A 26,155-nucleotide genomic window follows, 5' to 3' on the forward strand; every position below is an offset into this window, starting at 1 on the left:
GGCTAAACACTGGCAACACTGTTCTATTCGGTCCTGGTTAGCTGGTGGCCTAGAGAAGCCTCTCAGGACACAACCTTCCCCATCAGACCCCAACTCCCAGCTAGGCAACAGCCTTCTGTTCCTCTGACCAGGCAGGCAGGATGGACAGCACAACACATCATGTTTGCCAAGGAAAAGGCCTCTCTGCCTCTGGTCTGAGCAGTTTACCCTGACCCTGACCCCATTTCCCAGCTGAGACAGATGTTGGGAACCTCTCCCTGCCCCCACAGGTGTTCAGAAGGCTGCCGCCGCCAATTTCACTCTTCTGCTGCCCCAGCCTGCTCCAACCTCTTTCCCAGCACATTAAACTTTATTTTCTTAATGAAATGTCACTTGCTGACTTCTGGCAGAATCATAATAAAAAGAAACGGCCATAAAGCCGTTTTATGCAGACAGCGCCCCCGCCAGCTTGCCCCCCCCTACACACTTGGAGAGGAAGCTCCACAGTCATTTTATGTTCTCAGCTGCTGGAATATCCCAAGCCAGTACTCAGAGGCAAGATGGCACAGAGAGCTCCTTTCCAAGTCTCTGGCTCCTCTTCTGCGTAGCTCCAGGGACAACAGGCAAGCTGCCACTCCTGCTGCTGCTACCCAGGGAGGGAACTCAGCCCCCAGGACCCCAGAAATGGCCCAGAGTACCTATCAATCACCAGGGAGGCCCTCTTACTATAGTACTGCCCCCCCCCCATAAAGTGGCATAAACAGCTGGGCCGCCCCCATAGGCAAACTAAGCCTGACAGTCAATGATGCCCAGCAGAATGGGTGCTAGAGTTGCCCAGTCTGGTGGGGTGGGGCAGTGCAAAAAGTCCCTCTCCTCCCAGTGAATACTTAGCAACAGAAAGGGAGAGGATTAAGTGCAGAAATAATATGCAAGTCTAAATTTTATAAAAACGACCCTTCTCCCATAAACTCATTTCTTCCGGGGTCATTGAGAAGGGGGGGGGAAAAATCAGTGTTAATTTAATCAATTGATCAGGTGATCGATTGAGAAACTGGAGATGCCCGTTTACTGGGGGCAGTAATGTTCTGGAACCTGAAGCCACAGAAAAGGAGCCATTGATTTCCTCACCTGCTGCTCCCAACAAAACCAGAGGCAGGGAGAAAGGAAAGTCCTGGGGCCCTCCAGAGGCCTGTGCTCTCCAACATGGAGGGCAGGGGCAGCAGCTTCCGGAGAGTTTTACACTGGAATTAGTTACAGATGCAGTTACGGTGTCTTGTGTAAACGCCATCGATTGGGGAGCTGACAGTCTGGGGAGCTGCGATGCGGGACAATCAATCGGCCTGCAGTGTCACCTGCCACCTCGCTGAACAGTTGACAATGCAATTATCCAGTGTGGAGGCAGGGAGTTGGCGTGTGTCAAACGCACTTAGCCACTTTCCGGGCCTCCTCGATAACGCGTTTCACTGCCTCACGTCAGGAGAAGCACATAGAGACAGACGCCGTTTAAAACCATTGATACTTGCTCCTTCTGCCTGCACTCCCTGTGTCCCAGCTTAACAATTGTGTTCCAAAAGGCGATTAAATCCCGTCAGTTGCCACAGGGGACAGAAGGTGCCTTGCTCCTTGCCACCTCTCCTCGCCCCTCCCAACAGGCGACAGTGATAACTAAAGGTGGTGGTGGGGAGTTAGAAGGCTGCAGCTCTAACTCTCTCCATTCCAAGACGGCCTCCAGCAGTGTGTTGTTCCAACACCTGTCACTGGCTGGACCAGGAGCAGCGCTGCAATGAAGGGCACCTTTAGCATCTGGAACTCCCATCTTTTGAGAATGAACACAACAAAGGAGGCAGCAGCTAGGGCAAGGCCTATGTGCCCATGTCCTTGGACCATAACACCTCTCACTCCCTTGCTTATAATCTGGTGCTGAAGTTTTATCCAGAAACAGCTGGTTAAAAGATTTGTGCCAAAGCTGCTCTGCCTGTTCTCTCCATGATTTCTCATCCCAGGCTACTTGGAACCAGCCTACATCTAAGACAGGAACTCAAGAAAGATGCAGTCCTTAGGGCAGGATCTGGGTGGGCAGAAACCCTGCAGTGTCTTAGCACCCTCCCTCTTCACCACCCATTCCACCTGTTTGATTCAAAGGGGCTTCACGCTGGATTCTAGCAATGCGTTCACCTCTAGGGCTAAAAGATACAGCTGCAGACACCTTCCATTTCCTGTATAGCCTCCTGGGAAATTCATCCATCTCATCACTCTTGTGCCCACCACATCATTACCACCTTATTTGAAACTGATCATTCCCATGTCCTCTGTCTAGCCTGTCCCTTCCAGATATGTTGAAATCTGGGCTCCCAAATCCAGCTGGGTGAACTCTTGCTGGCAACCAAACAGGGGAGGGACAAAGGCTCAACACCACAGGTCTCTCCTCCAGGACCCAGAAGCTGGATGTAGGAAATGAGAGGAAAGGCTTGGGCTCATTCGACACATACCTCCTTTGACGATATGTAGGGGCAGGTTTGTCTCAGGGATGTATCATTAGCTTTTGTCTGTGGCCTGCTTCTCTAGCCTAGAAGCCCCCTGCTCTGTCCAGGTCTGGCATGGTGCCCTAGAAGAGCATCTTTTTCTCCTAACCACTGATCTCTTTCATGGGAAGGCTGGTGAAGCCCTAGGCTCTGTGTGCTGCCTCTATGCAAACTGCAGTAGAAGGTTAGAAAATCTGTAGTTCTGAGAGGACAATCAGCAGCTTAAGCATTTCTCCTAGAACTGGGAAGGTCAGAAGGCCTCACAGAGAGCAACAATTACTTCCAACTTACTCTCTTAAAATATTTACCTATTTCCGTTAGTGTTTTCAAAATCTCCTTCCAGCTGGACCTATCTCAGTGCTCTCCCATTCTACCTGGTCCTTCATTTTGTCCTAAAATACCAATGCCAAGCACTCCCAGGCCTGAGATATTTGGGCCTCCCCCTCAGTAACCACAGGTCCCCAGCTTTAAGGGCTGTCCCCTCAGCCAAGTGTCTTCACCAAAACTCTTGCTTGTTTGCTGCCTCCCATAGCAGATTACATTCACGGTAACCAGTCTGATTCACCAGACCAGCTCCCAGTAGGCCTGGTGGGAAGCTTTGCTGAGGATGACAAAGTGGCCCCAGTCTGGGAGGAGGGATGGGGGTGATCGGATACAGGAACTTATCTGCAATTCCTCACTTCTTTCATATCTAACAAGGACAGCAATCTCTGTTCTGTCAGCACGCACAGCACAGCTTAAATGGGCCTCAGCGCTCGCCTGCTCATCCTGCCTCTGCCTCCCTCTCTCTGAAGTCGGCTGGGCAGGTTCTTCAGCTGGCGTTATCACTCCCTCTAACCGGTCTTGGCAGGCAATCTAATTCCTCCTGAAAAGGTCACCGCCATTTTAACTGCCTTTCAATCACATTAAGCACGTGCTGCCCGGCTTGCGGCCCGGCCCGCCCGGCGGGCGATCAATGCGCTGCACTGACACCAGCCCGCCTGGCGGGGCCACACCCATCCCCCAAGAGTTGGGCCTATCAGTCCTGGCCAGGGAGGGTAGGCTGACAGATGGCCAGCTTTTGCAGACAGGTTTTGGGGGCAGAGGCAGTCAGGATCAGCCAGGGCCTCCCTTTGATAGCTCCCCCACTGAGGAGCCTCAGCCTCCTCCGCTCCACCGCACCCCTCTCTCTGCCTCGTGGCCCCGCTGATCTTGCTGTAAAACAGCCTTTCAAGTCTGCCTGTCTTTTGACTGCACTAAGCTGTTTAAGAGGCGGCAGGAGCTTCTATCAGGAAAGCTGGAGCAATTCTCTGCAGATAAAGGCACCTCCGGCCCCTGTTCCCTCTTCAAGTCTCACTCTCATGCTCGCTCTCTAAATCGCTCAAAGAAAAGCCCCCTTTGAACTCCCCTCAGGAATTCTTGAAAGGAACAACCTCACAGTGTAAACACTCAGGGAAAACTGATACCCGCCCAAGGCCTAAGAGCCCCTCACACTGCTCCGCAAGTGCATCCCAGTGCGGGGGAAATGCTTTGTCAAATCAGCAGGCCCTACACAGCTTTATCCCCCTTAAGCCCTGTCTGGTGCTCAGAAGCCATCAGGCTGAGGTCTGTGCCAAGAAACCTGGCTAAGAAGTTGCCACTGCAATGGAGGATGTGAATAGTTGCAGCTGCCAACAGAGCTAACCCAGAGCCGCATCCTGGAACTGACCCTGCATGGGCCACCAGACACCTGTGTGTACAATTCACGGGACAGGGGATGATCATGGGCTCTGCTGCTCATTCTTTCAGGGCCTCAGAAACTCTAACACTCCAGTACAGGACCAGCATGAAATGGCAAATTAACACGCTCCAGCTCAGGCTCAGGGAAGCAATTTGGTCTAACCTTCCTGATTTACATTTTGGCTTGCCCCCAAATGCAGGGGCAATGTGAGAGAAGCCCAGAGGCATAATGTCCCATTGGGCTCTTAGCGCCCTCACAGAGCCAGTCTGCACTGGATGGCACTGCAGAGACCACTCTCAGCACCAGCCCAGGCAGGCTGGCCCCAAGGAAGCAGAGACCCCTCTTCTCAGCTGCTGTGAGACTCTCCAGGGACCAAACACAGTGGTACTCCCAAGGGTGTTGCCCAGAGAACGGAGGCAGACGGGAAGCAGATTGGCTCACTTAATGACCACAAGCTGCAGTGCCAGCTGTGCTCATGCACAGGAAGAGAAGAGCTGGAGGCCAGGAGGCAGACAGCTCCCTCTTTCCCCTGCCCAAGGCTGGGAGGTTTGACAAGAGGACACCGATCCCGGGCACCCAACCAATTCTGCTGTCTGACCTGGTGAGGGATGCCAAGCCATATCCCTCTAAGGAGCTGGGCAGGCACTGGAGATGGGTGGAGCCCTGCAGACTCCTCTGCAGCAAGTGGGGAGAGCCCAAGGGAGGCAGGGAGCAGCTGGGCCCAGGCCCCTTTTGCTTCAGGGCAGAGGGCACCCAGGGAGAAGGGATGGGATCAGAGCTAAAATTAGATTCACCAATGAAGCTCATGGGAGGTCAAATTTTGCCATAACTCACTCTCTCCTCTGTAACTGATTTCCCTGACATAGGGCTGAGGAGGAGGAGGAAAATCCAATGTGTTTGCCTGGAAGCCCTCAGGGCCCCCAGTGCTGGAGGTGTACAGCAGGTTGCTGGATTCTCATTTATCAGCCTTAAGAGGGATGGAGTGATAAATGCATAACCGTCCCTTTAATATTTTATGCAGGTGCTAACGCAGCTTGGCTGTCACCTTCAATGCATCACCCGAGGCTGAGAGCCCCCCTCGTCACTCCTAGCTTGTAGCCTCACAATTCCATTTCCCCACCCAAATACATCCATTTTAATATGCACATCACAGGCAGGCAGCACGGTCACAAAAGAGCCACACCAGCAGCAGTCCCGCGTGGTGGAATGGATGACCAGCCACCAGCCCTGGCCTCTCAGCTCCCAACAGATGGATACCTAGCAGAGGCCTGGCACCAGAGTGCTACTGCCTAGGTGTCAGCTGCTTGTACCTCGGAAGCCACCTTCCAGGAGACTGGTGGCTCGTATCCGTTTCTGCCCACACCACTCATACTCCTCAAAGCGGTTGCTGTTCTCATGCTCGATGTCCACGGCATCATCCTCAGCCATGCAGGAACCTTCCCTCTGTGAAGAGCAGAGCAGGATCATGCTGGGCCCAGGCCATCCCTACTTGCTCCCCGGAGTCTGCAAGGAAGGCACAGCCCTAGGCCCAGCTGCAGTGCCAGATGGGCTCCCAGCTCTAGGGCTCCTTTGAAACAAACCAATCTGGAGGTCAAAGACCTAGGCCTCTTCCCAATAATTTTCCACTGGAGCCCAAGGGGTGGGGGTAGGGTTGGGGTTGGGGGTCAGTGAGAGTAAAAGCAAAGGAGAAGAGCAGAGAACAGAGGGGAAGAAGCTGCTGAGACCACATGGAGACCCCAAGAGCCCACAGATTTAGGGGCAGTCAGCAGCTAGTGCTGAGGGAAGAGAGGGAAGGAAGGTGGGTGGTGACGGCCCCTCTACCTTAGAAAGGCAATGCTCCACATGCCTACTCATCTCCTGCTCCGATCCTGCCAGGGGGCGGTTGCACAGGGGACATACCTGCCCTTCATCTTGCTTCCTCCGTTTCATTTTCCCAATCCGAGCTGCACGGAGGAACCGAAAACAAAGCATAGAACAGGCAGATGGTCACTGTAGCTCCCAGCGGAGCTGACACAGCCTGACCTCCTGCCAGCCATTAGCCCTTTTGTTGACTACCTGTTCTGGCCCTCATCTTGTACCACATCCTGCTCCTTTGGGGACTAAGTTTTGCCAGGAGCACCTGGAAAGGACACTGGTGCTAAGACCAGGGAAGTGACCACTCTTTGGCCATAGATGATGCAACGTCAACCCATGCCTTTCTATCTGCAGTGCTCAATAAGAGTCCAATGGGCAAAGATCTCATTGCCAGGTATTCTCTAGAAGGCCAAGACCACGAGCTCTTTTGGTGTCAGGAAATATAACTCTAAAGAATATCTCTTGGTTAGAACCCAAGGTCCCTTCAGGGGCTTGATCTGGTCTGCTGTTCACTCATCAGCTAAAACCCCTTTTGTTCCTAGGCCAAGAGGCTAGAATACAGCTCCCAGCATCCTACCTAGAATCTCCCCAGGAAGAATTTCTCTCATGTTCACTGGTCCCATTTTACAGGAGAGGAGACTGAGGCCCAGCATAAATATAAGAGGGTCTGGATTAGACCTTGGGTGGGCAGGTCAGAGAACTCAGGGTACCCTGAAAGGGCAGCCCTTACTGTGCCTACCCAAACCTGTTCCATCATTTCTAATCAGTGCAGAGGGGCTGGCAGGCCCCAGAGGCAGAGGGCTGCCTGCCATGTTGTCCCGAAGGGGGCTCAGTTCCAAAGTGCATACTGCAAGCCCACAGCACTGCTAATTAATGCTGAGAGATGCAATCATTTCTAATTAGCTCACTAATCCGTCTCTGCAGCCCTCCTGTCACCGAAGCAGGAAAGGGTCAAAACAAGGGACTCTGTTCCCTCTAGTCCCTCCCAGATGTAACAGCAGGATCAGAGATGGCCACCCTACGACCAGACTGATGGGGGTGAAGGGCGTAGGGGGAAGTGGAGCCAGCCAAACAGGGAAAGGTTCCCCACTGCAGGACCAGGAAGAACATGGACACTGACTCTGATGGGAAACTCATGCATGCAGTCTAGGGAGGGGAACAGAGGTAAGAGTTGGTATGTTATAACTGAAGAGTTTCTACCATGTGTTAGGTTCAGAGCCAAGAACCTTACACAAGGTAGCTCAATTACTTCTATATCCTAAAGCTAGGTTGTGTTATGCCATTTTAACAGATGAAGAGACCTGAAGCTTAGAAAGATCAAGGCACTCTAAAGTGGCAAAGGCAAGATAGGCAACTAGGCTAGAATGCTGTCCTGTTCCAAGGGTCCGCCCAGCTGAGTGGCATCCACAAAGATTGATCCCAATGAGTGCGCTAGGGCCTCAACTCCTTCTGCCTGTTGTGGGTTTGGGTGAGGGAGCTACTCCAACTCCAAAACGTAGCGGCACTAGAAAGATCCAAACCAAAAGGAAAGCCACCATCCCACCAGAATTGAGCATGGAGTTTGAGAAACCTTGGCCTATAGCCCAACCCATCTCTTCAATTTCCTATGTTTTCACTACAGGAGACATGGCTGTGCTCTGGTGCCCTACTTGACTCTGTGGACAAAGATAGAGATCCCTTCACTTTGGCTGCCCCTAACCCTTGGATTCTCAGCCTTGACACTCTAGAGCCAGGGCTCTAGATGGAGAAGGGATGTGAGACATCAGAAAATGCACTGAGCAGGGGACCCTGAGAATTCTAGAAGCCTAGTATGGAAGAGTGTGTTGACACAAAGTTTCCTCATTTACCTTGCCTAGAGTCCAAGAGAGTGTCTTCCTAGGTAATAAAGGACTGTTCAATGATTAAATAAGGAAATGAATCTCACAGAACGGTCAAGTAGGGCATGATAGTGGATGCTGTCCTTGCCCAGGACACCTAGGCCAGCAGATGATCCCTTGTAGTTCCAGGAAAGCACCTTGATGGACTGGGCTTCATCTGGAAATTCTCAGATAAGCAAGACAGGTTTGGTTTTTCCCTTGGCATTCATCTTCTCAGTCTTGAATGAAGCTTACTAAATTGTGATTGGGTAAGTTTTACTTTCCACCCACAGGCTACCTCTGAGTAAGGAGAGCCAAAGCCTTTGCCAAGGAGGCAGCATGGCATTATTGGAGAAGCACAGGCTTTGGTGGGAAATAAAATTCAGACCATACATGGCTCCATTACATGTCAGCTATGTGATTTTAAATGAAAATCACAATTTACCTCTCAGAGCCTCAGTTTCCTTATTTACAAAAGGTGTTATGAAAATGGTGCTTAACATGGTGTCAGCCCATCATGAATGTTCTCCCTTTTCCAGACTGGGGCTTGGCCTGGCAGCAGAAACCAAGTTGTAAGAGTTGGGGATCTTGAATGCCCATGGCCTCATTCACTTCCCAACTGGTGTAGAGACCCTAAACCCCTTATAGCCAACCCCCAGATACCACACCCCAGTCACCACAAAAACCTAGGATCATTCAATTGTGTTTAGGGAACAGGAATGCTCCAGAGGTTTGAATCCGAAAGGGGGGCTGCCAGGTAGTGCATACATGGCCTGCTTTCAGGCCTCTAAGAGCTGTCGAGCACACGCTGATCACCTTTGTGAAATGTGGGCCGACTGATAACTCAAAGAGCCCTGGGATGAGTTAGTTCCTGTTGCCGTGGGAACTCCAGATCTCACTGCATTGTCAAGTCTCAGCAGAGAGGCTGTATTCACACTACTGGGCACTGATTAAAAACTGGAAGAAAAACATTCTCAGCACCCTGCCGGCTTGTATAGTGAGGTCCCAGCAGTTTGCAAATTCAAAGCTGAGCTCTCGAGTGGAATTGTGTAGCTTGTTCCTCATTCTCCAGGCACTTATTGCCCCCCAGGGTTCTCCAAGGCCTTTAGAGAGGTTTAGGCAAGAGCTGGGAACCATACCTCCATTAGACAGACGGGGAAACTGAGAGTGGCAGCCTTGGTTTGCACATACTCAGGCGCTGTGACTGCGAAGAAGCCAATGGTCCCCAATGTCGAAGAGACCCAGGCAAACCAGGAGCTGCAGGCAGTGAGGGAGGGAGGAGGCCGGGGGTGGGGCGGAGGGAGGGGCCGGGCAGGACTCACCATTCAGTCGGGTCTGCCGGTTGGCTCGCACTCGCAGGAAGGTCTGGGAGAAGATCGCGGGCAGATGCAAAAAAAGAGAACAGAACGTCAGACGCGGCCTGGACTCCTGGCCCCGGCCCCTGCTCCAGACCCCCAGCCAGGCCTGCCCCGCCCCGAACAGCCCGTAAACAAACCTACTTCCTCCCTCCCGCCGGCCCCCCTGCTCCGCCGGCCGCTCCGGGCTCTCGGCATAGCCGCCAGGGGCTACTCTAACGGGACCCCGTGGCCGCCGCGCGGTGCCGCCCTAGCCCTGGCCTCCGTCTCTCCGGGCCCTACGGCCGCCCGGCCGGGGAGGGCGGCGATGCGGGCGGATTCCCCCCGGCTGCCCGGCGGCGGCGGCACTTCAGCTCCCAGCGGCGGCGGCGGCCATGTTGGCCCTGATCACGTGATCCGCCGCCGTCGCGCGCTAGGGGTGAAAGTTCACGATGGGGGTGGGGGCGGCCGGACCGGGACCAGGAAACTGCGACTTGTGCTCCGGTAGCTAGCAGCAGGGGCCGCCCCCGCGCACCTCCCACCGCCCGTAAAGCCTACCCACTCCGGGTTTAGCGGCTACAAAGTCCTTTAACCCGCCCCTTCTCAGTGCCGGGCTCCTTACGCCCCCCAACACCAGCCCCGGCTCCCGCATCCGCCTCCCGCGCGGCTGTCCCTGGGTAGTGGCGCCGAGGTGGGCGCTTCGTCGGAATTCCCGATAGTCCTTGGGCAATCCCACCGCATGCTCCTAACAGTCGCCCCCGCCCTCAGCCTCTAGCCCATCCTAGTCCTGTAATAATTAGAGGATTCCCAACATGTCAGCTGCCTGCTGGACATCCTCTGGAGCTCCCGAAGGCACTGCATGCCCATATGGCCAACACTGAACTAAATATGCCCCAAACAGTCGCCTTCTTCCTGGGTTCCCAGTTCATAAGGGGATACCACCATCTGCTCAGGTGTGCCCTCACAAGAAATTTAAGAACTGTCCTTGATCCCACCCTCTCCAGCCCTCACACTCAATCCTTCTCTAGATCCTGGAAGTCTACCTTTAAAGATCTCTTAAACTTCCTCATCTCCTCTGTTTATCTCCTACCCATCTTTCCAGTCTTAACTGAAAAACAGCTTTGCTTCCTGTAAGATTATTCCCATCTTTGTACCCTCATTGTAGTCTGTATAAATTTGTATCACTGGACTGACAACTCCTGGGTTGGGGCCATGTGTGAGTTGTTTGGGTGAATCTAGAGCCCGGTATGGTGCTTGGCACAGGCAAGTCATCCCTGAGTGTCTCTTCAAGGGCTATACCTACCTTGATTGTCCTTGTTCTAGTTCCTAATCTTAGGAGCTCTCTAAATTTGCAGCTGCCTCCCCTCTGGTCTCCAGCTTCTCTTCCTGCAACCCATCCTCCATACTACACACAGCGTGATCTTTCTAGTGTGCGAAATTAACCCTGTTTCCCCCTTCTTTAAATCCTTCATTGGTTCTCCACTGAGAAGATCTGCAACATGGCGTACAGGCCTGCCCTACCTTGCCCTGTCTGGTTCTCCAGACTCTTCTACCACTCCTACTTTCAGCTTTGCAGAAGTAATTGTAGCTTTCTGAGCACTCCATGCTCTGTACTCTGGGCCAGATATCTTCCATGCCCCCCAGTATCCTCTGCTTGGTTAACTGTTGTTCATCCTTCAGGTCTCAGGCAAAGCTTATACTTCCTCCCGCAATGCTGGGTTTATTGCCTCCTTGATTGCGCAGTTCCACGGCTTCCCTCTGGTCATGTCTCCCTATGATCATGTATATTTTGATTGTTTGTTTACATATCTGTCCCGTTTACTTGGGAGGTCACCTCTAGCTATTTACCAACCACAGGGTCTAGCATGAAGGCGTTAATCCGTGGGAAGGGGAGGAGGATGTTATAAGGGAAGCCCTGAGCCCAGTGCAGGGCTGGGAAACAATCTAGGATTCAGGGCAGACAGACTCAAGTTCAAATCCTGACCCTGTTACTCATAATTTATGTGTTCTTAGAAAAAGTCACTTCCCGTCTCTAGGCCTGTTTCCTTAGTAATAAATTGGGGGCAATGAATCCTGGCTTGTACGGTTGCTACGAGGTTTAAGTGAGGTACTGGTTAAGAGGATTAGTTACTTAGACTAAGTAAATGGGAATTCAAACCAGAAATCAATACCCCCTGCTTTCAAGGCCTAGTTCAATGATTTTTTACAATTTTTAAATTTTTTCAGAGATAGGGTCTGATTCTGTCCCCCAGGCTGGAGTGCACTGGCTAGATCATAGCTCACTGCAGCCTCAAATTCCTGGGCTCAAGGGATTTTTCTACTTCAGCCTCCTGAGTAGCTGGGACTATAGGTGCACACCACCACACCCAGTTAATTTTTAAATGTTTTCTTAGAGACAGGGGCCTCACTATGTTGCCTGGGCTCCTCTTGAACTCCTAGCCTCAAGTGATCCTCCTGCCGCAGCCTCCCAAAGTGCTGGGATTACAAGTGTGAGCCACCATGCCCGGCCTTGATGATTTTTAAAATCCAACGTAAATGAACAGCTACTACATGCCAGGCATTATATAAAGAGTAAGAGGTGGGATACCCAGCTAGTCCCTGGGTTACTTTCCGGCTCCATCTCCTACCAACTTTACTTGCATTCTACTTTCTAACAAAACTGAACTGCTAGCAGTTCACTAAACACATCATTCTGTTTTACTTCAGTGTTCTTTGCACATAGTGTTTCCTTTATCTAGAATACCCTTTTTTCCTTGTCCACTAGGTGAACTCCTACTCCTCCTCTGGAACCCTGTTCAGTCATTACCTCCTCTGTGAAGCTTGCTCTGATTTTCTTTTCCTTCCACTGTGCTGTCCTAGAAACTTATTTATATCTTTGTCATAGTGCTTAAAACACTGGGCTGTAATTATGTATTTGCAAACCTAACCTCTTAAAGGCAAGGACACTAAGCTGAGTGAGTATTAGATAAATGTATGAGTAAAGGAAGGATAAGACAAGGTCCTTGCCTTGGAGAAACTCCAAGTCTAGTGAAGGAGTCAGAGTCACTGTGATAGATTAAATATGGCCACAATTTTTTTGCAGTTTCTCCTATTAAGAGCTTCATTTCCTCATCCTTTGATTATGGGCTAACTTTGTGGCTTGCTTTGCCTAAAAGAAAGTGGTGGAAGTGATGTACAAGTTCCAGATTCTAGGCCTCAAGAGGCCTTACACCTCTGGCCTTCACCCTCATGGTGCAGCACTGCCTTGAGACTGCTAAGTAAGGAAGCCAATCTAACCTACTGGAGGACGAGAGCCCACATGGAAGAGAACCAAGGTACTCCAATTTTCCGGACATGTGGTGAGGCCATTTTGGACTTTTCAGGCCAGCCATTCCTCCAGCTGAATGAGCTGCATAAATGAGGCAATGCACAGTCAACCCACTGAATCATAAGAAATAATAGATTGTATTAAGCCACCAAGTTTGGGAATGGATTGTTATACATAAGTAGATACCTGAAACGTACCTAAACAGATGATCACAACATAGGGTGATGAGGCAATAACAGGGACACACAAGGGTGGTGAGAAGAGAGAGCTAGAGATAGCTAATCCAGAAAGGCTTCCTGGAGGAGATAGTATTTGGGCAGGATGTTGAAGGATAAATAGAAATTTGATGTGGCGGGGTAAAATATTCCTGTTAGAAGAAATAGCATGTGTAAAGACATGAAGGCAAGAAAATAGTGGCATATCCAGGCAGTGGTTAGCATTAATTCAGTAAGTATGGCCCGTGGGATTAGGAATGGAAGCTTGAAATACAGGTTGAATACAGGTTGACAAGCGGCTTGAGCTTTACGTTGTCAGGTGTAACCTAATCTGATTTGTCCTTTAGGAGGTGTACTTAGAGTCTAGAGCAGGGTCTTGGGTCTTAATCTGGGCTCAAAAGACCTCTAAGGGGTATCTGGATGGGTTCTAGAGATTTCCTAACCTCCTGAAGTTGTATGTAAAATACTGCATGCGAATGTGTGTGTGCATGTGTGGTATGTGTATGTGGAGATACGTGTATTTTTTTTTTTTTAGGCAAATGTGTCCATAGCTTTCCTCATATTCTCTAGAGCTGCAGTCCCCAACCCCTGGGCTGCGGACTGATACCAGGTCCATGGCCTGTTGGGAAATGGGCTGCACAGCAGGAGGTGAGCGGAGGGCGAGTGAGCAAAGCTTCATCTGTATTTACAGCTGCTCCCCATCACTCACATCACTGTATAAGCTCCGCCTCCTGTCAGATCAGCTGCTGCATTAGATTGTCACAGAAGTGCAAACCCTACTGTAAACTATGCATGTGAGGGATCTAGGTCGCACACTCCTTATGAGAATCTACTGCCTGATGATCTGAGGTGGAGCTGAGGCAGTGATGCTAGTGCTGGGGAGTGGCTGCAAACTCAGATTATCATTAGCAGAGAGGTTTGACTGCACAATAAATGTAATGCGATTGAATCATCCCGAAACCGTCTCCCCCTACCACCCCAGGTATGTGGAAAAACTGTCTTTCATGAAACTGGTCCCTGGTACCAAAAATTTGGGGACTGCTGCTCTAGAGAATAAAAGAAATACCAACATTTTGGGGGTAGGAATGGGGGCCAGGGAGTTGAGGCAATTTTTGCCGGATGCTTATTCTTCTCCTAGTTCAACAGATGGTGAGGCTGATGCTGGGGGTGAAGCAGAGAGAATGGGCTTCTGAAGGCAGGGCTCTGTCTATCCCTTTGGACTAGAACTCTCTAGAACAGAGCTTTGTCATTGTTCTCTCTCAGACCAGAGTTTCCTAGGGTTGGGTCATTTCTCCACCTCAACCAGTGTTATCTGGGTCAGGGCAATGTCTCCCAAGGGTTCACAAGAGAAGGAATCCCTCCCCAGGGCTGGCACTTTGGGCTATGCAGTTTGAGTCCCATATGAAGGCATCCAGTGGAGGCTTGTTCAGCCCACACTTGGCACTCTACTCTCCAAGCTCTGCACCCTAAGGACAGGCTGTGTCAGCTGGGAGGAAAGGGTGCCAGAGAGAACACCTTTCTCTAATTCCAGCCAAGACCTTGTGTGTGCCCGCAGGGACCCTGGTTCTCCCCTCAGCTTGTAGGTCCCTGCTGCCCTGTCTTTCCACATCAGACCAGGGCTGTTTTCCCCTTTTTACACAGGGGCTCCCTGAGAAGCTCTGTTGCCATTTAGATAAATTTTCCTTGGAGGAGGACCCTGTTTTCTTTCATCTGACTGGGGTTCCCAAAGGCTGGGCTCTGCCTCTCCTCAGACAAAAGTTTCTGGCGGAAGGTCTTTGTCCTTCCTGTCACAAAGCTTCCATCTATAGCTAAGATGTTACCTTTAGTCCCCTCCTGCTCTGATCTTTTAGGATGTATGATTACTTCCTTCCTGTTTGCCCAAGACACAAGCAATGTCTGTCTGTCTCTCTATCTGGGCCTGATACCAAAGTTTGGCAGGACTGAATGGTTATTCACTTAAGGGATCCTGCTTTTGAAGTCTAAAATCATCAGGTGATTCTGGGTTATGTCTCTGGGTCCCTCATGAAACCAAACTCCGTAGGATACTTTCTGATGGGTAGGATGCTTCAGAGGTGCTCAGAGCCCACCAGAGCCCAGGTGACCTTGGCACCTCTCCCTAAAATCCATCTATTTAAGGCCAATTCGCTGACACCTATTCCTTCAGAGTTGGCTTAGGAGCCCTAGACACAGAGGGAATCACACACAGTTCAGGCCTCTCCTCTGGCCTGCTGAGGAGAGGAGGAGTTAGCACCAGGCACGCCTTGCATCGCTTGCTCAGGTGGGCTTACTTCTCATGGCCACCCAGCACACCCTCCTCACCTGGTATCTGTCTGAGTGGTGCAGGTCATCAGTGGCAGATGAGTGTGGTGACGCTGTTGGAGACTCTCCTTCCCTCTTGATGGAAGCAGACAACAGGAGGGACTGGAAGAAGAAATAAGGACATGTGGCCTCAGGCCGAATGAGACGTATAGTCACTCCCTAGAGTTCCCAGTTCTGTGGAGCTTTGGGGAGCTAGGCACAGAGAAGGAGGGCAGAGGACAGAAGGACCACTCTTGAGATTCTGAAGGCATGTGCTCAAGTCCTGGGAGTGTGGTTGTGAGAGAGGGTGGCTTGATTTTAAGGATGGGTAAAAACCCCCTGAGGGAGTCCAAACCTCCTCGGCCCCTGCTTAGGCTAATCTCTGCCCCAGTGGGCTGAGACTATATATGCTTTGTTCTCCTTTAGAGAGTAGAGACTCCGGGACCTCCATGAAGGGTTGGGGGTAAAGCCACATGCCCGCCACCCTGCCTGCCCCTAATACAGGCTGATGGCAGCCCTGCTATAGAGACAGTAAATTAAATAGTATGTATGAGTTTCTCACGAGCAGCTAGGGATGTACGCTGGTCCATTTATCCCCATGCTGCGGCGATGACCCCAGCACAAACCCCAGCAAAACTAATCCCCCCATGTCAATCCTGCACGGCCTCTTCTACATACGCCTGCAGTTTAGATTAATAAACTGTCTGCTTGAAATTGTGTGTAAGCACCACAATTCTAAATACCACATGGCACGTTCTGCCTGAGAGCCAGCTCTTGCCAAGGCCTGTTCAGCAGCAAACTGGGGCCTGGAGGCCTGAAAGCAATCCATATTTCCCCCCACCTGCCCCAGCCTGCACAGCTCTGAGCCGGAAGCACACAATTCCCTAGGAGTCCTCCCCAGCCTAGAAAACCATGCCAAATCGCCAGTGACAGCCCAAAGAAAGCAATTTGGGAAAGATGAAGCAGCCATTTATCCTTCATCTCCAACTGAGCCTTAGGATGTGACCCGCATGCGGTGGCCATGCTGCATATCCTCAGGCAAGGGCCCTGGGAAGCGAAGGGACAGCTACTGGTCTGGCAGGGCTCCCTGACGTGCCCACGTCCCAGGAGCTGGAGGAGGGAAGAGGCGCTGGAAAATGCCTGGGTGGGCTTCCCTGCAACTTGGAGATCCCTCTTCATCCACCCAAGCCCATTGAGAGGCCTAGTGGGTGAATCAGCCCCCAGCTCAGAAAGCAGGTGCTCTCAGGAAATGGCCTGCTCCCTTGCTGGTCCCAAAGAAGACGCTGAGGAGGGGGAACAGTGTGGGCTCCCCCCACCCCGTGAGAAAGCTCATGCCTGTGCGCGCGTGCTCTGTCTTTCTCTGTCTCTCTCTCATTCTCTCTAGGTTAGAAACCCTAAGAGGCCTCAGCATTACACCTGGGGCAAGCGGAATAAAAAAAGGTCACTGGTGCTTTTTAAACATGGACCAAAAAGCAGTAAAATGTGTTTTGAAAAAAAAATCCCAGCATTAAATCATGACTTTTTGCCTGGCTCTTCGCCTCATTAAAAGTGGCCTTTTGGAAGGTAAAATTATCATTGTAAGCGATAAGATCTTTAAGAAAATAATTCACGGCTTCTTCACCCTTTAATATGATAGCCGCCACCGGCTAATTTTTTTCTTAATGGCAACGAGGCCATCAATCTTGTCTAAGGCCCCCTTGTCCTCTCCTCCTCCTCCTCCCCCCTCCCTCCTTCTCCCTGTCCTCTCAGTCTCTTGCTTGAGCCTTCTACCTCCGGCCCCTTCTACCCATGACCTGCTTCCCTAAAGCCTAGGTCAAGGCAGAGGGTGGACCCCGACCTGTTCAGCTTTGGGGGTGTGAGCATATATCTGAAAGTGGGCGAGCAAGTGTCCCTTGTCTGTGTGTCCAATAACCAGTATGTCTGTGTCTGTGGTTGCAGGAATCTGCACATTTAAGACTTCCTATGTGTGCGCGTGTGGGTCTGTGTGTGGGGGGAGCTAGGTATGGAGGTGGATTGGGTCTGCTGGGGGTTTGTTCTTAGGACACAGGCCTCATTGGTGTCCAAGTCCCCAGCCCTGCCAGCCATGCTCAGGTGTCAGATGTCATGGGTGGTGGTGGCCAACCTGGAAGCTTGTCCACAACCTTCCTTAACCATACCATTAAATGCTGCAGGCTGGGCCACACTGAGTGAGTGTGGCCCCCTACCTCTGTGAGTCCACAGACCCCACCTTTTCTTTTCAGGGCGGGAGAGCTTTGCCTCCGTGGCCAGGGCCTGCACCACCCCAGGGCTGGGCTGGGTCCTCTGTTCCTCCTCTCCCAGCTTGCTACAGTCAATGAATTTTCTGAATGAAGGTACAAAGTCCACTCTCACACTCTGTAAAGGCTTGCAGGGTGTAGGACCTACCCCGAGGAAGTGATACTCATCACTCCGGCTCCATTGCCCAAAACTGCTCTCTCAGAGGTCACCAGTGACTTTAAGACTTCTAAGTACACTGGGCCCTTCTCCAGCCTTCCCCTGTCTGACTGCCAGGCACTCCATGCATTTTGAAACCTTTTCCCTCAGGATCCTGAGACACCATGCCATCCTGTGACTGTTCCTCTGTCTCCTTCTGGCCTCCTGTACCTCATCTTGACCCTAAGCGCAGGACTTCCCCGCAGTCTCTTCTTGGCTTTCACTCTAATCTCTCTGTACACTCTCCCTCACTGAGTCCATCCACTCCCAAAGCTGCAGCACTCACTCCTCACTCCCCATGAAAGAGGCTGGAGATTCCTGCCTTTCTGATTATTGTGAAAACTTATAAGAAACGATGGAGCCTTACCCCGAGGTGTGGGGACGGGGATGCTCAGTGAGTGAGGGGCTAGTCCTCCCCATGTCTCCATCCCCTCAAAATCATCACCTCTGGGGAAGCAGGACGAACTGCCTCTGTGGCCACCTCTGGGGGGTTCTTGGCACAAATTGTGTCATTGTGCTAAGGCCTCTCTGGTCCCTCCTTGGAGCCAGATACTTGCTCTTCACTTTTCCTTTCTCCATCTGATGCTTTTAAGTCTCTCTCCCATCATGTTTGTTTAGGGGAGCAGATTGTCTCCCCAGATGAGCCCAGCATCTTTCCTAGCTCCTGTTGCCCTCAGGACAAAGTACATACACACACACACACACTCACACACACCACACACCACACACCATGGTCTAGCTTCTAAGACCTTGCACTATCTATCTTGATCTGCATTTCTTTAGTTTTCTTCACCTGCTACAGCTCACCTTTCTCCTTTGAGTCTTCCCAGCCTTAGTGTCTGGGTCGCCCACACCCCCCCAGGCCATTCATAGCTGCCCCTTCTCTGGCTGGAAGAGGAGAAAGTCAGATGAGCACACGGTCACTCACACATATGCCACATACACACACACAGACACACACACACACCAGCCCTGGGCCTCAGGCTGACATTCAAGCCTTGGAGACAGTTGAGGGTCCAAGAAGAGCTCCTTTTTTTTCAGGAGGAACCAGTTCTGGGTGGGTCTAGGTTAGGACAGGCAGGAGGAAAACACATAATTGGCCACCTACCTTGGGGGTGCCTGGAGCCATGGCATCCTTCAGAAGGGAATTCTTGCTGCCAAGAAAGAAGAGAACAGGGTGACCATTCTACCTGCTGCCCAGGGCATGCAAGGGTAGGGTAGCAAGAAGACCCCAGAGAGAGAAGGCACAGCCAGCCCAGCCCAGCCCAGCTCAGCCAAGCTCCACCCGGTCCATTCAACCCCAGTGGCCCAGCCTAACTCATAACTCAGCCTCTATCAGGGGTCAAGGGCCAGTGCCAGCCACTGGGAGGCGGACACAGACACTAGGCATGGTAGACTCTCCAGTGAATCTGAGGAAAGGGGCTTTACCTAACTCCTGGTATTGGCCCTGAAGATTCTGCCTGTCCTGGAGGCCCCTTCTCCCCAGCCCTTGTCCCCAGCCTGCTCTTAGCTGCTATGGGATTGGGGTGATGGAGCTGACATGGCTCTTGTCAATTCTCCCTCCAACATGCTGCAAACTGTGTTAGGCCAGGAATGATCTCCCCCTGATTCAATTTGTCAGCCCCAGGCCCTCCGGCATCGGGTGCAGCAGGCGGGCGGGAGCTGGGCCCTGAAATATGGTGGGCGGCTCAGAGCAGGCGGGGGCTGAGGCAGGAGGTGATGGATGGGCTGTGGGGGAGGCGAGAACTGTGTTTAATAACAAAATTGGTATGCAAGGCCACATCCCGCGCTAAGCATGAGTGATCCAGAGCCACAAAGTATTACAAATCCCTGCTAAACAGATGCTGACAATGGAACAAGACGTATCAAATCAGATCCACTTCAGAAACATTAATATCCCTGTTCCTGTCCCTCCCTGTCTGCCACCCCCACTAACTCGCCACACCTGTGCTCACACATTCATGTGCGTGCACACACACACACACAGATACATGCACACAGAGGTGCTGGCTGATAACAGGCACAGAGGCAGACGCAGCCCATTCACATAGGTCCCGAATAGACACACATACAAGGTATACATGTGGAGCACACCCACAGATGCATCCAGAGCTCACAGGAGACACACTGACACATATCCAAGGCAGAATACACAGGGCACGTAAGGAACACCCACAGATGTGCTCAGGCACCCACAGGGCCAGATAGATACCTGATATGCAAGCAAAAGCACAGGCAGATTCGGATAAAGATAGTGGCTCTCAATGGGGACCACATAAGGGGATGGCTGTTTGCCTGCCCAGGGGACATTTGGCAATATCTGGAGACATTTTTAATTGTCAAAACTTGGGTGGGGGAAGGGGAGGTTGCTACGGGTATCTAGTGGATAGAGGATGTTAAACATCCCACAGTGCACTGGACAGCCCCTCACAACAAAGAATTATCTGACCCAGAATGTCAATAATGCCGAGGTTGAGAAAGCCTAGTGTAAAGGCAGATACACACATATCCATAGACTGTCCATAATCCTGCCAGTAGGATGTGTGATGCAGTCACACCCGGAGACTCAGACATGCATACAGATGCACAGGACCACAGAGTCATATTCCCAGAGACATGTCCGTAAAGACAGATTCACAACAGTTACACAGGCAAGATGAGAGCTGCTCATGCACACAAGTCCATATAAACATGTGCACAGATACAGACATGGTATGTACTGACACACACCCAGACACACATGTACGCACAGATGTAGACACATATGCACACACACACACACACACACACACACACACCAGCACACATCCATCACACCGCAGAGGCTACTAGGGTCAGCAGCAGAGTGAGGCCAAGGTCTGAGTGTAAGCACGGAGCTGTCAGCCAGTCCGATCACACAGCTAGAACAGGTTCTGTTCAAATTACATTTTGTTCATAAACGGTGTGTGCCCAGTTCTGATCCAGGCACTGGGGACACAGAGAGGGCATGGAGCTGCTCTCAAAGAGCAACTAGTTTGTGAGTTCATGACTTTTATCATTCCTTCACTCTTTCATTCACTCAGTAAACAAATACTGATGTCACCTTTCTGACTTACAGGTACAGAAATGAGGCACCTACTGTATAACACTGCGTTTACCCTGCCCCGACTGGGATTTGAGTGTTATCTGAGTTGGACCAGGTGAGAGCAGAAAAGGAAAGAATGAACTATGACCGTGCACCACTGTATATGATAGGAACAGTCTTTAATATGTGTTACCTCTAAAGTTTACAAAGTTGACTACCAGGTCAAATGACACCTCTGTGTTCTCACACAGTCCGTGGAGGGCTTGAGATTTGTGTTGGTATCTGGCCAAGTCCAAAGTGACACTTTTTAATTGCCCACACTGTCTCCCTAGATACTCAGGGCTTAGGATGGAGGGAAGAACTCCAGTTCTTTTTCTTCTCTGCTGGCTGTGTGACTTTGGGGAGGGTCCGCTGACTCTGGACTTCAGTTTACTCCGCTGGTGAACAGAAATGGGTACATTTGGGGCCAAAATGTCCAGCCTCTCACTTTGTGATCCACTCCTCCGGATCTTTTCCCAGCAATGCTCTTCCCTTGCATTGGATTAGTACTACCTCAGACTCCTTCTCCTCTTTGAGCAAGGGCCCCCTCCCCACCTTCCCTCCAACAACCTGATCACCTCCAAGTTTGCTTGGCCCCCCAGAGTCTGAGGAGTCTACCGCAGGGCCTGCCTTGCAGAAGAGAGGTCTGAGCCCTGGAGCTGTAGGCAGCCTGGCTCCCGCCCAGCCCATCAGCTGTGCCTTCCGTCCCTCCCTGTTTCCACAGCCCACCCCCAACGATTTCCTCCCTTGCTCAGTCACTCGCTGCCTAGTGATCCATGGGTTTTAAATTATAACTGGGACCCAGGAAACGTGTTCCTAAGTACAATATTCATGGGCTGGGCTGACACTTTTAATTAAGGTGATTTACACTGAATTATCCTTGGAAATAAAGAAATGGTGCGCTGCCCGGGAATAAACCATCATCACCAGCCGCCTTTGTAAGTTACACTTCGTTTTAATCTATTTGGGGAATTGTTTATCTAGTTCATTACCCAACCAAACACCGAGGCCGGCCTTAAATAAGGCTTAAGTGGGGGTGGGGGCACTGCCATCTCCACACCCCGCCTCTTCTCTAAGAGCCCAGGCTCCCTCTGGCTTCTTTCAGTCCTTTTAAAGCACTGGCCAGAGACCTGGCTTCCCAGCCCAGAGGCCAGATCTCACAGTGGCTCTGGACCCCCAGAGAAGATCTCTGAGCTCAGGCCCCACCAAGCCAAGCCCCACTTGTAGCTTTGTGCAGTCTCTCCATGCCCCAGCCTCCTTCATCTCTCTGGGTGGAAGCTCCTGCATAAGGGCCACAGGGAAATCTGGGGCCAGCCTCCCTTCAGTCTTCAGCCCCCATCTCTCTATGCCCCTGCCTGTCTCTCTGCACACATCCAGTCCTGACCCCATCACCATCCCAGAGACATCTTAGGATTAGCTTGCCCAGAGCCCCGTCTGTTGTCCCCTCCTTCCCTCAGACACTTGCTTCTCTGCTGCCACGGCCATCCCAATCATCCAGGTCAGAAAGCTTCCTCCCAGTAAGCACCCTAGCTAAGTACTCTGGTTTCTTCCTCCACCTGGTCTCTCATCATTCCCTCTTGTGCATCCCCACTGCCACTGCCACTGTCCTAGGTCAGCCTCACCATCGTTCCCCTGGACCTGGCCCAACCTCCCCACTTGCCCCCCTGCTTCTACCCCCAAGCCCTACTCCACACTGGCCTCCAGACCCAGCCCCCTAAAGCTCGTCTCTCTGGTCACGCTCTGTCCTGGCTCATGGATGTTCTACCTGCCCCACCTCCTCTAGGACACTCCCCAGCATTGACGCCCTCCCCCAATCTGTCCTGGATCTAACTTTGCCCTCTTTGTTGTGCCTGACCAAGTCCTGGGGTCTAATGGAGCCCCTTGCAGGACTGAGAAGGGGAAAGATAAAGATGGGGTGAGGGAGGGTGTGTGGGCACAGCCTCTGGTCTCAAATGGGAAAGTGCTTTGAAAAGTATACGGGCTTTGCCAGCAGTTATTCTGTCTGCTCTTCCTGTGTCTGTGTGCCCATATACCTGTGGGAATGACATATGTGGGAAGGTGGTTCTTTCAGGTGTAGTGTGTTTGAGCACATCTCTGGGTGTTGGAATGGGTGTGTGTGCACCTGTTTGTGCCTGTGTCTGTGAAAACCAGCCAGCCCTAGCTTTGGAGCTAGAAGGTCCCTGCTTCTCTCTGTGAGCCCTTGGGTGCATCTGAAATAGCAGCCTGCTCCCCAGGGAGGGCTGCTCTGTGCAGATGGATTGGGCAGATGGAGGCAGAAGGCAGAACACCAGGCCCACCCTGAAGAGTTCCTTAGGCAGCAACCATGTGGACGTGTCCCAGTTGATGGAGGACAACCCGGCAGCAGCAGCCCCAGACTCAGAAGCTGACTAGGCTGAGGAAGGGTCAGGAGGGAGACAAAGGCAGAGGAGGAGAGGGAAGGGGAGAGCTGGAGAGAAGAGAAGAGCCCAGGGGAGAGGAAGGAGGGGAGCAAAGAGGAGAATGGAGTACTGAGCAAAAGGGAGAGGGGAGGACAGGAGAGCTGGAGAAAGCCACGGACCGGGGATGCCTTCATCTGGGCTCTGCCCAGAACTCTCGGAGAGATGCACACACAGGCTCTGCCCTCCCACTGGCCTCAGTTTCCCCATCTGTGAAATGGCTGGTCTAAGGCCCCTCTCTGTCCAGGGAGCTGATGGTGGGGAGGGGAAAGCCCCAGCGGCTCCTCGTCCCAACCTCCTCCGCTCTCCTCCCCTTTCCCAGAGCGGGCAGGGGCGGGGCAAGGGCAGCCAAGGCTGGGGCCCTCCCGCGCCGTCAGCCCGGAGGGAGCTGACACGCTCCTTGGGAATTTATCACGCACCCAATTACAATGTTAATTGGCAAGTTCCTGAAATCAATTAATTCGCAAATTTTTTCCAATTAAAAATCCAGATAAATCACGAGGGCGGCGGTGGGCCGGTCCAGCCCGCAGTCCGGGGGCCGCAGCGGCCGCAGGGAGGCGAGGGGAGGGGCGGCGGCGCGGCTGCCCTTGAACGCCTTTGCCGGCCGGTCCGACTGTCAGCGCGCCGGGCGCGGCGGGGCCGAGACAGATAAAACCATCGACCCGTCGCCGCCAGCGCTTCGGCTTTATCGATCCGACGGGAATTTCACTTGCTGTGCAGATCCCGCTGTCCGGCTGTCAGACACCCGGTGGGGGGCGTGCCGGGGGCGCAGGGCGCGCGGGCGGAGGGGGCATGGGTGTCGGGCGTTGCGTCGGCCGGGACGTGAGGGGCTCGCAAGGCTTAGCCGCCAGAGCCTTGGAGCTCTGGGTGGGGAGATGGACATGGGGTGAGGGGTGCAAGTAGGGGATGCGCCAAAAGGACGCGCAGGGTCGTGGGTGGGGGTGGAACAAGGAAGGCTGTTGGCACAAGTGGATGCACTGGGCAGCGCACGTCGGCCCTCAGGACTAGATTGTAGTGTGGCCCCCACCGAGGAGGCAGGTGAGGGTGGGGACATTCTCCAGACCCTCAGGGCACATTAGGGCACACTGCTTTCTGTCTTTCTTTCATTTCTTTTGAGACACACTCTCACTCTGTTGCTTGGGCTAGAGTGCCGTGGCATCAGCCTAGCTCACAGCAACCTCAGACTCCTGGGCTCAAGCAATCCTCCTGCCTCAGCCTCCGAGTAGATGGGACTGCAGGCTCGCTACCGCCACCGTTACCACCGCCACCGCCACTACCAGCAGCAGCTAATTTTTTGTGTGTTTTGTAGAGGTGTGGTCTCACTATGTTGCCCAAGCTGGTCTCCAACTTCTGACTTCACACGATTCTCCTGGCTTGGCCTCCTAAACTGCTGGGATTGCAGGCGTGAGCCACTGTGCCTGGCCTGCACACTGCTTTTATAAGGCTCGGCAGGCTTTTCCATCTCTGCCTCTATACTCCAATCCTGTTAGGGAGAAGTCTGCCACTGGGAGCAACTTTCACAGAACCCCTCCTGGACAGCAGAAGTATGGAACTCAACTGCGGAAGGATGTTTCTTTTACCTTCTGACCCTGGTGGGCAAATCTGGGGTGTGTGGGGGCAGGAGTGGGGATGGGGAGTGGTTTAGAGCATGGGCACTGAAGTCAGGTTGCTTAGTTTGAAGCTTATCTTCACCACTTACTAGCTGTGCAACCTTAGAGAAATCACTTAATCCCTCTGCACCTCAGTTTCTTCATCTGTAAAATGGGCATAATAATTATCACATACTCCAGAGGGTTGTTATGAAGATTAAATAAATTAATGCAATGTAAAGTACTTAGCATATAGTGAGTGTTCAAGAGGATTATTATTAGTATCATTAGTGTAGTCTTCTATGCCCACGAATTCTTTGACATTCCTCCCTTTAAAAGGTAGAGCTCACAGAGCTTAATTCTCCTCCCCAGAGTATGGGCTGGACTTGGTGACTTGCTTCTAATGAATAGAATAGAATATAGTGGAAGCGATAGGGTGTGACTTCCCGAACTAGATCTTAAAAAGTGCTGTGGCTTCCTCCTGATTCTTCTTTTGGAACACATTCCCATTCCCACTTCTGTGGGAAGTCAGCTGCCATGTCACGGGGAAACTCAAGCTGCCCTATGGAGAGCCCCACATGTGGAGGAACTGAGACCTCCTGCCAACAGCCATGTGAGTGAGCGATCCGGGAAAGGGATCCTGCAGTCCCAGCCAAACCTTCAGATGACTGTAGCCTTGATTGACATTGGGATTGAGCCTCACAAGAGACTCACAGCAAGTCACCACAACTACCCACAAACACCAATTCAGAGCTGTTCTTGAATTGATCACCCATAGAAACTGAGATAATAAATGTTTGCTGTTTTAAGCTGTTAGGTTGTGGGTAATTTGTAATGCAGTAATAGATGACTAACTCTTCTTCCTTCAAAATGCAGCTCAGGCCTCACCTCCCTGAGGAAGCCTTCACTGCTCTGTGCTGGGTTCGGTACCTCCAGCTCTAGTTCTTTCCATATAGCGGTCTCCATCCCGGGCTCTCACGCTGTGAGCTTCTGAGGGCAGGGACCATTTCTGATTCACTCTTGGCTCCCCTGCACCCTGTGCAGGGCATTAGGTGAGAAGGTAGAGGGAAGAGGATGGGTCATGTCTGATGACTGGAACTGAACAGGGTGGGACTGGGAGGAGTGGGGCAAGCTGCTCCCCTGTGGCAGGTTGTATTTTCCAAAGATGGTTGCAACCATATATCCCATCCCACATACTCTTCTGCAATGTGACCTTGCCACTCCTCCCATCAAAAGAGGGGAGTGTATGTTCCCTCCCCTTGAATTCTGGGTGGGCTAGTACTGCTTCAATCAATAGAGTACAGTGGAAGTGACACTAGGTGACTTGAGGCTAGGTTATAAAAGGTGATCCAGCTTCCATCTTTTTGGCAGGAACATTTGCTTTTGGAGTTCAAAATTGCCATGTAAGATGTCCAGCTACCCCGAGGCTGCCAAGCCATGAGGAAGCCCAGGCCACATGGAGAAGCCATGTGTAGGTACTTTGGCTCCAGCCCCGGCTGAGATCCCAGCAGAC

The 26,155-nt window shown here is 52.0% G+C and overlaps 1 protein-coding gene across 3 annotated transcripts in view; it reads right to left on the reverse strand.

Moving 5' to 3' along the window:
- The window catches only part of RNF220 (ring finger protein 220), a 212,940-nt gene that overhangs the window by 9,489 nt on the left and 177,296 nt on the right, over nt 1-26,155 (reverse strand). The window contains exons 3-7 of one of the 3 annotated variants that reach the window (XM_045545602.1): nt 18,624-18,669; nt 15,086-15,187; nt 9,233-9,275; nt 6,100-6,143; nt 5,511-5,643 (exon numbers count right to left, since the gene is read on the reverse strand). In XM_045545602.1, the coding sequence (XP_045401558.1) occupies nt 5,511-5,643; nt 6,100-6,143; nt 9,233-9,275; nt 15,086-15,187; nt 18,624-18,669 (368 nt within the window). Of the gene's footprint in view, nt 1-5,510; nt 5,644-6,021; nt 6,144-9,232; nt 9,276-9,409; nt 9,667-15,085; nt 15,188-18,623; nt 18,670-26,155 lie in introns of those variants that run through there. The other 2 variants (XM_045545601.1, XM_045545600.1) reach the window with 2 other exon arrangements.

This window comes from Lemur catta, chromosome 3 (genome assembly GCF_020740605.2).
Source record: "Lemur catta isolate mLemCat1 chromosome 3, mLemCat1.pri, whole genome shotgun sequence".
NCBI classification, from domain to species: Eukaryota; Metazoa; Chordata; class Mammalia; order Primates; family Lemuridae; genus Lemur; species Lemur catta.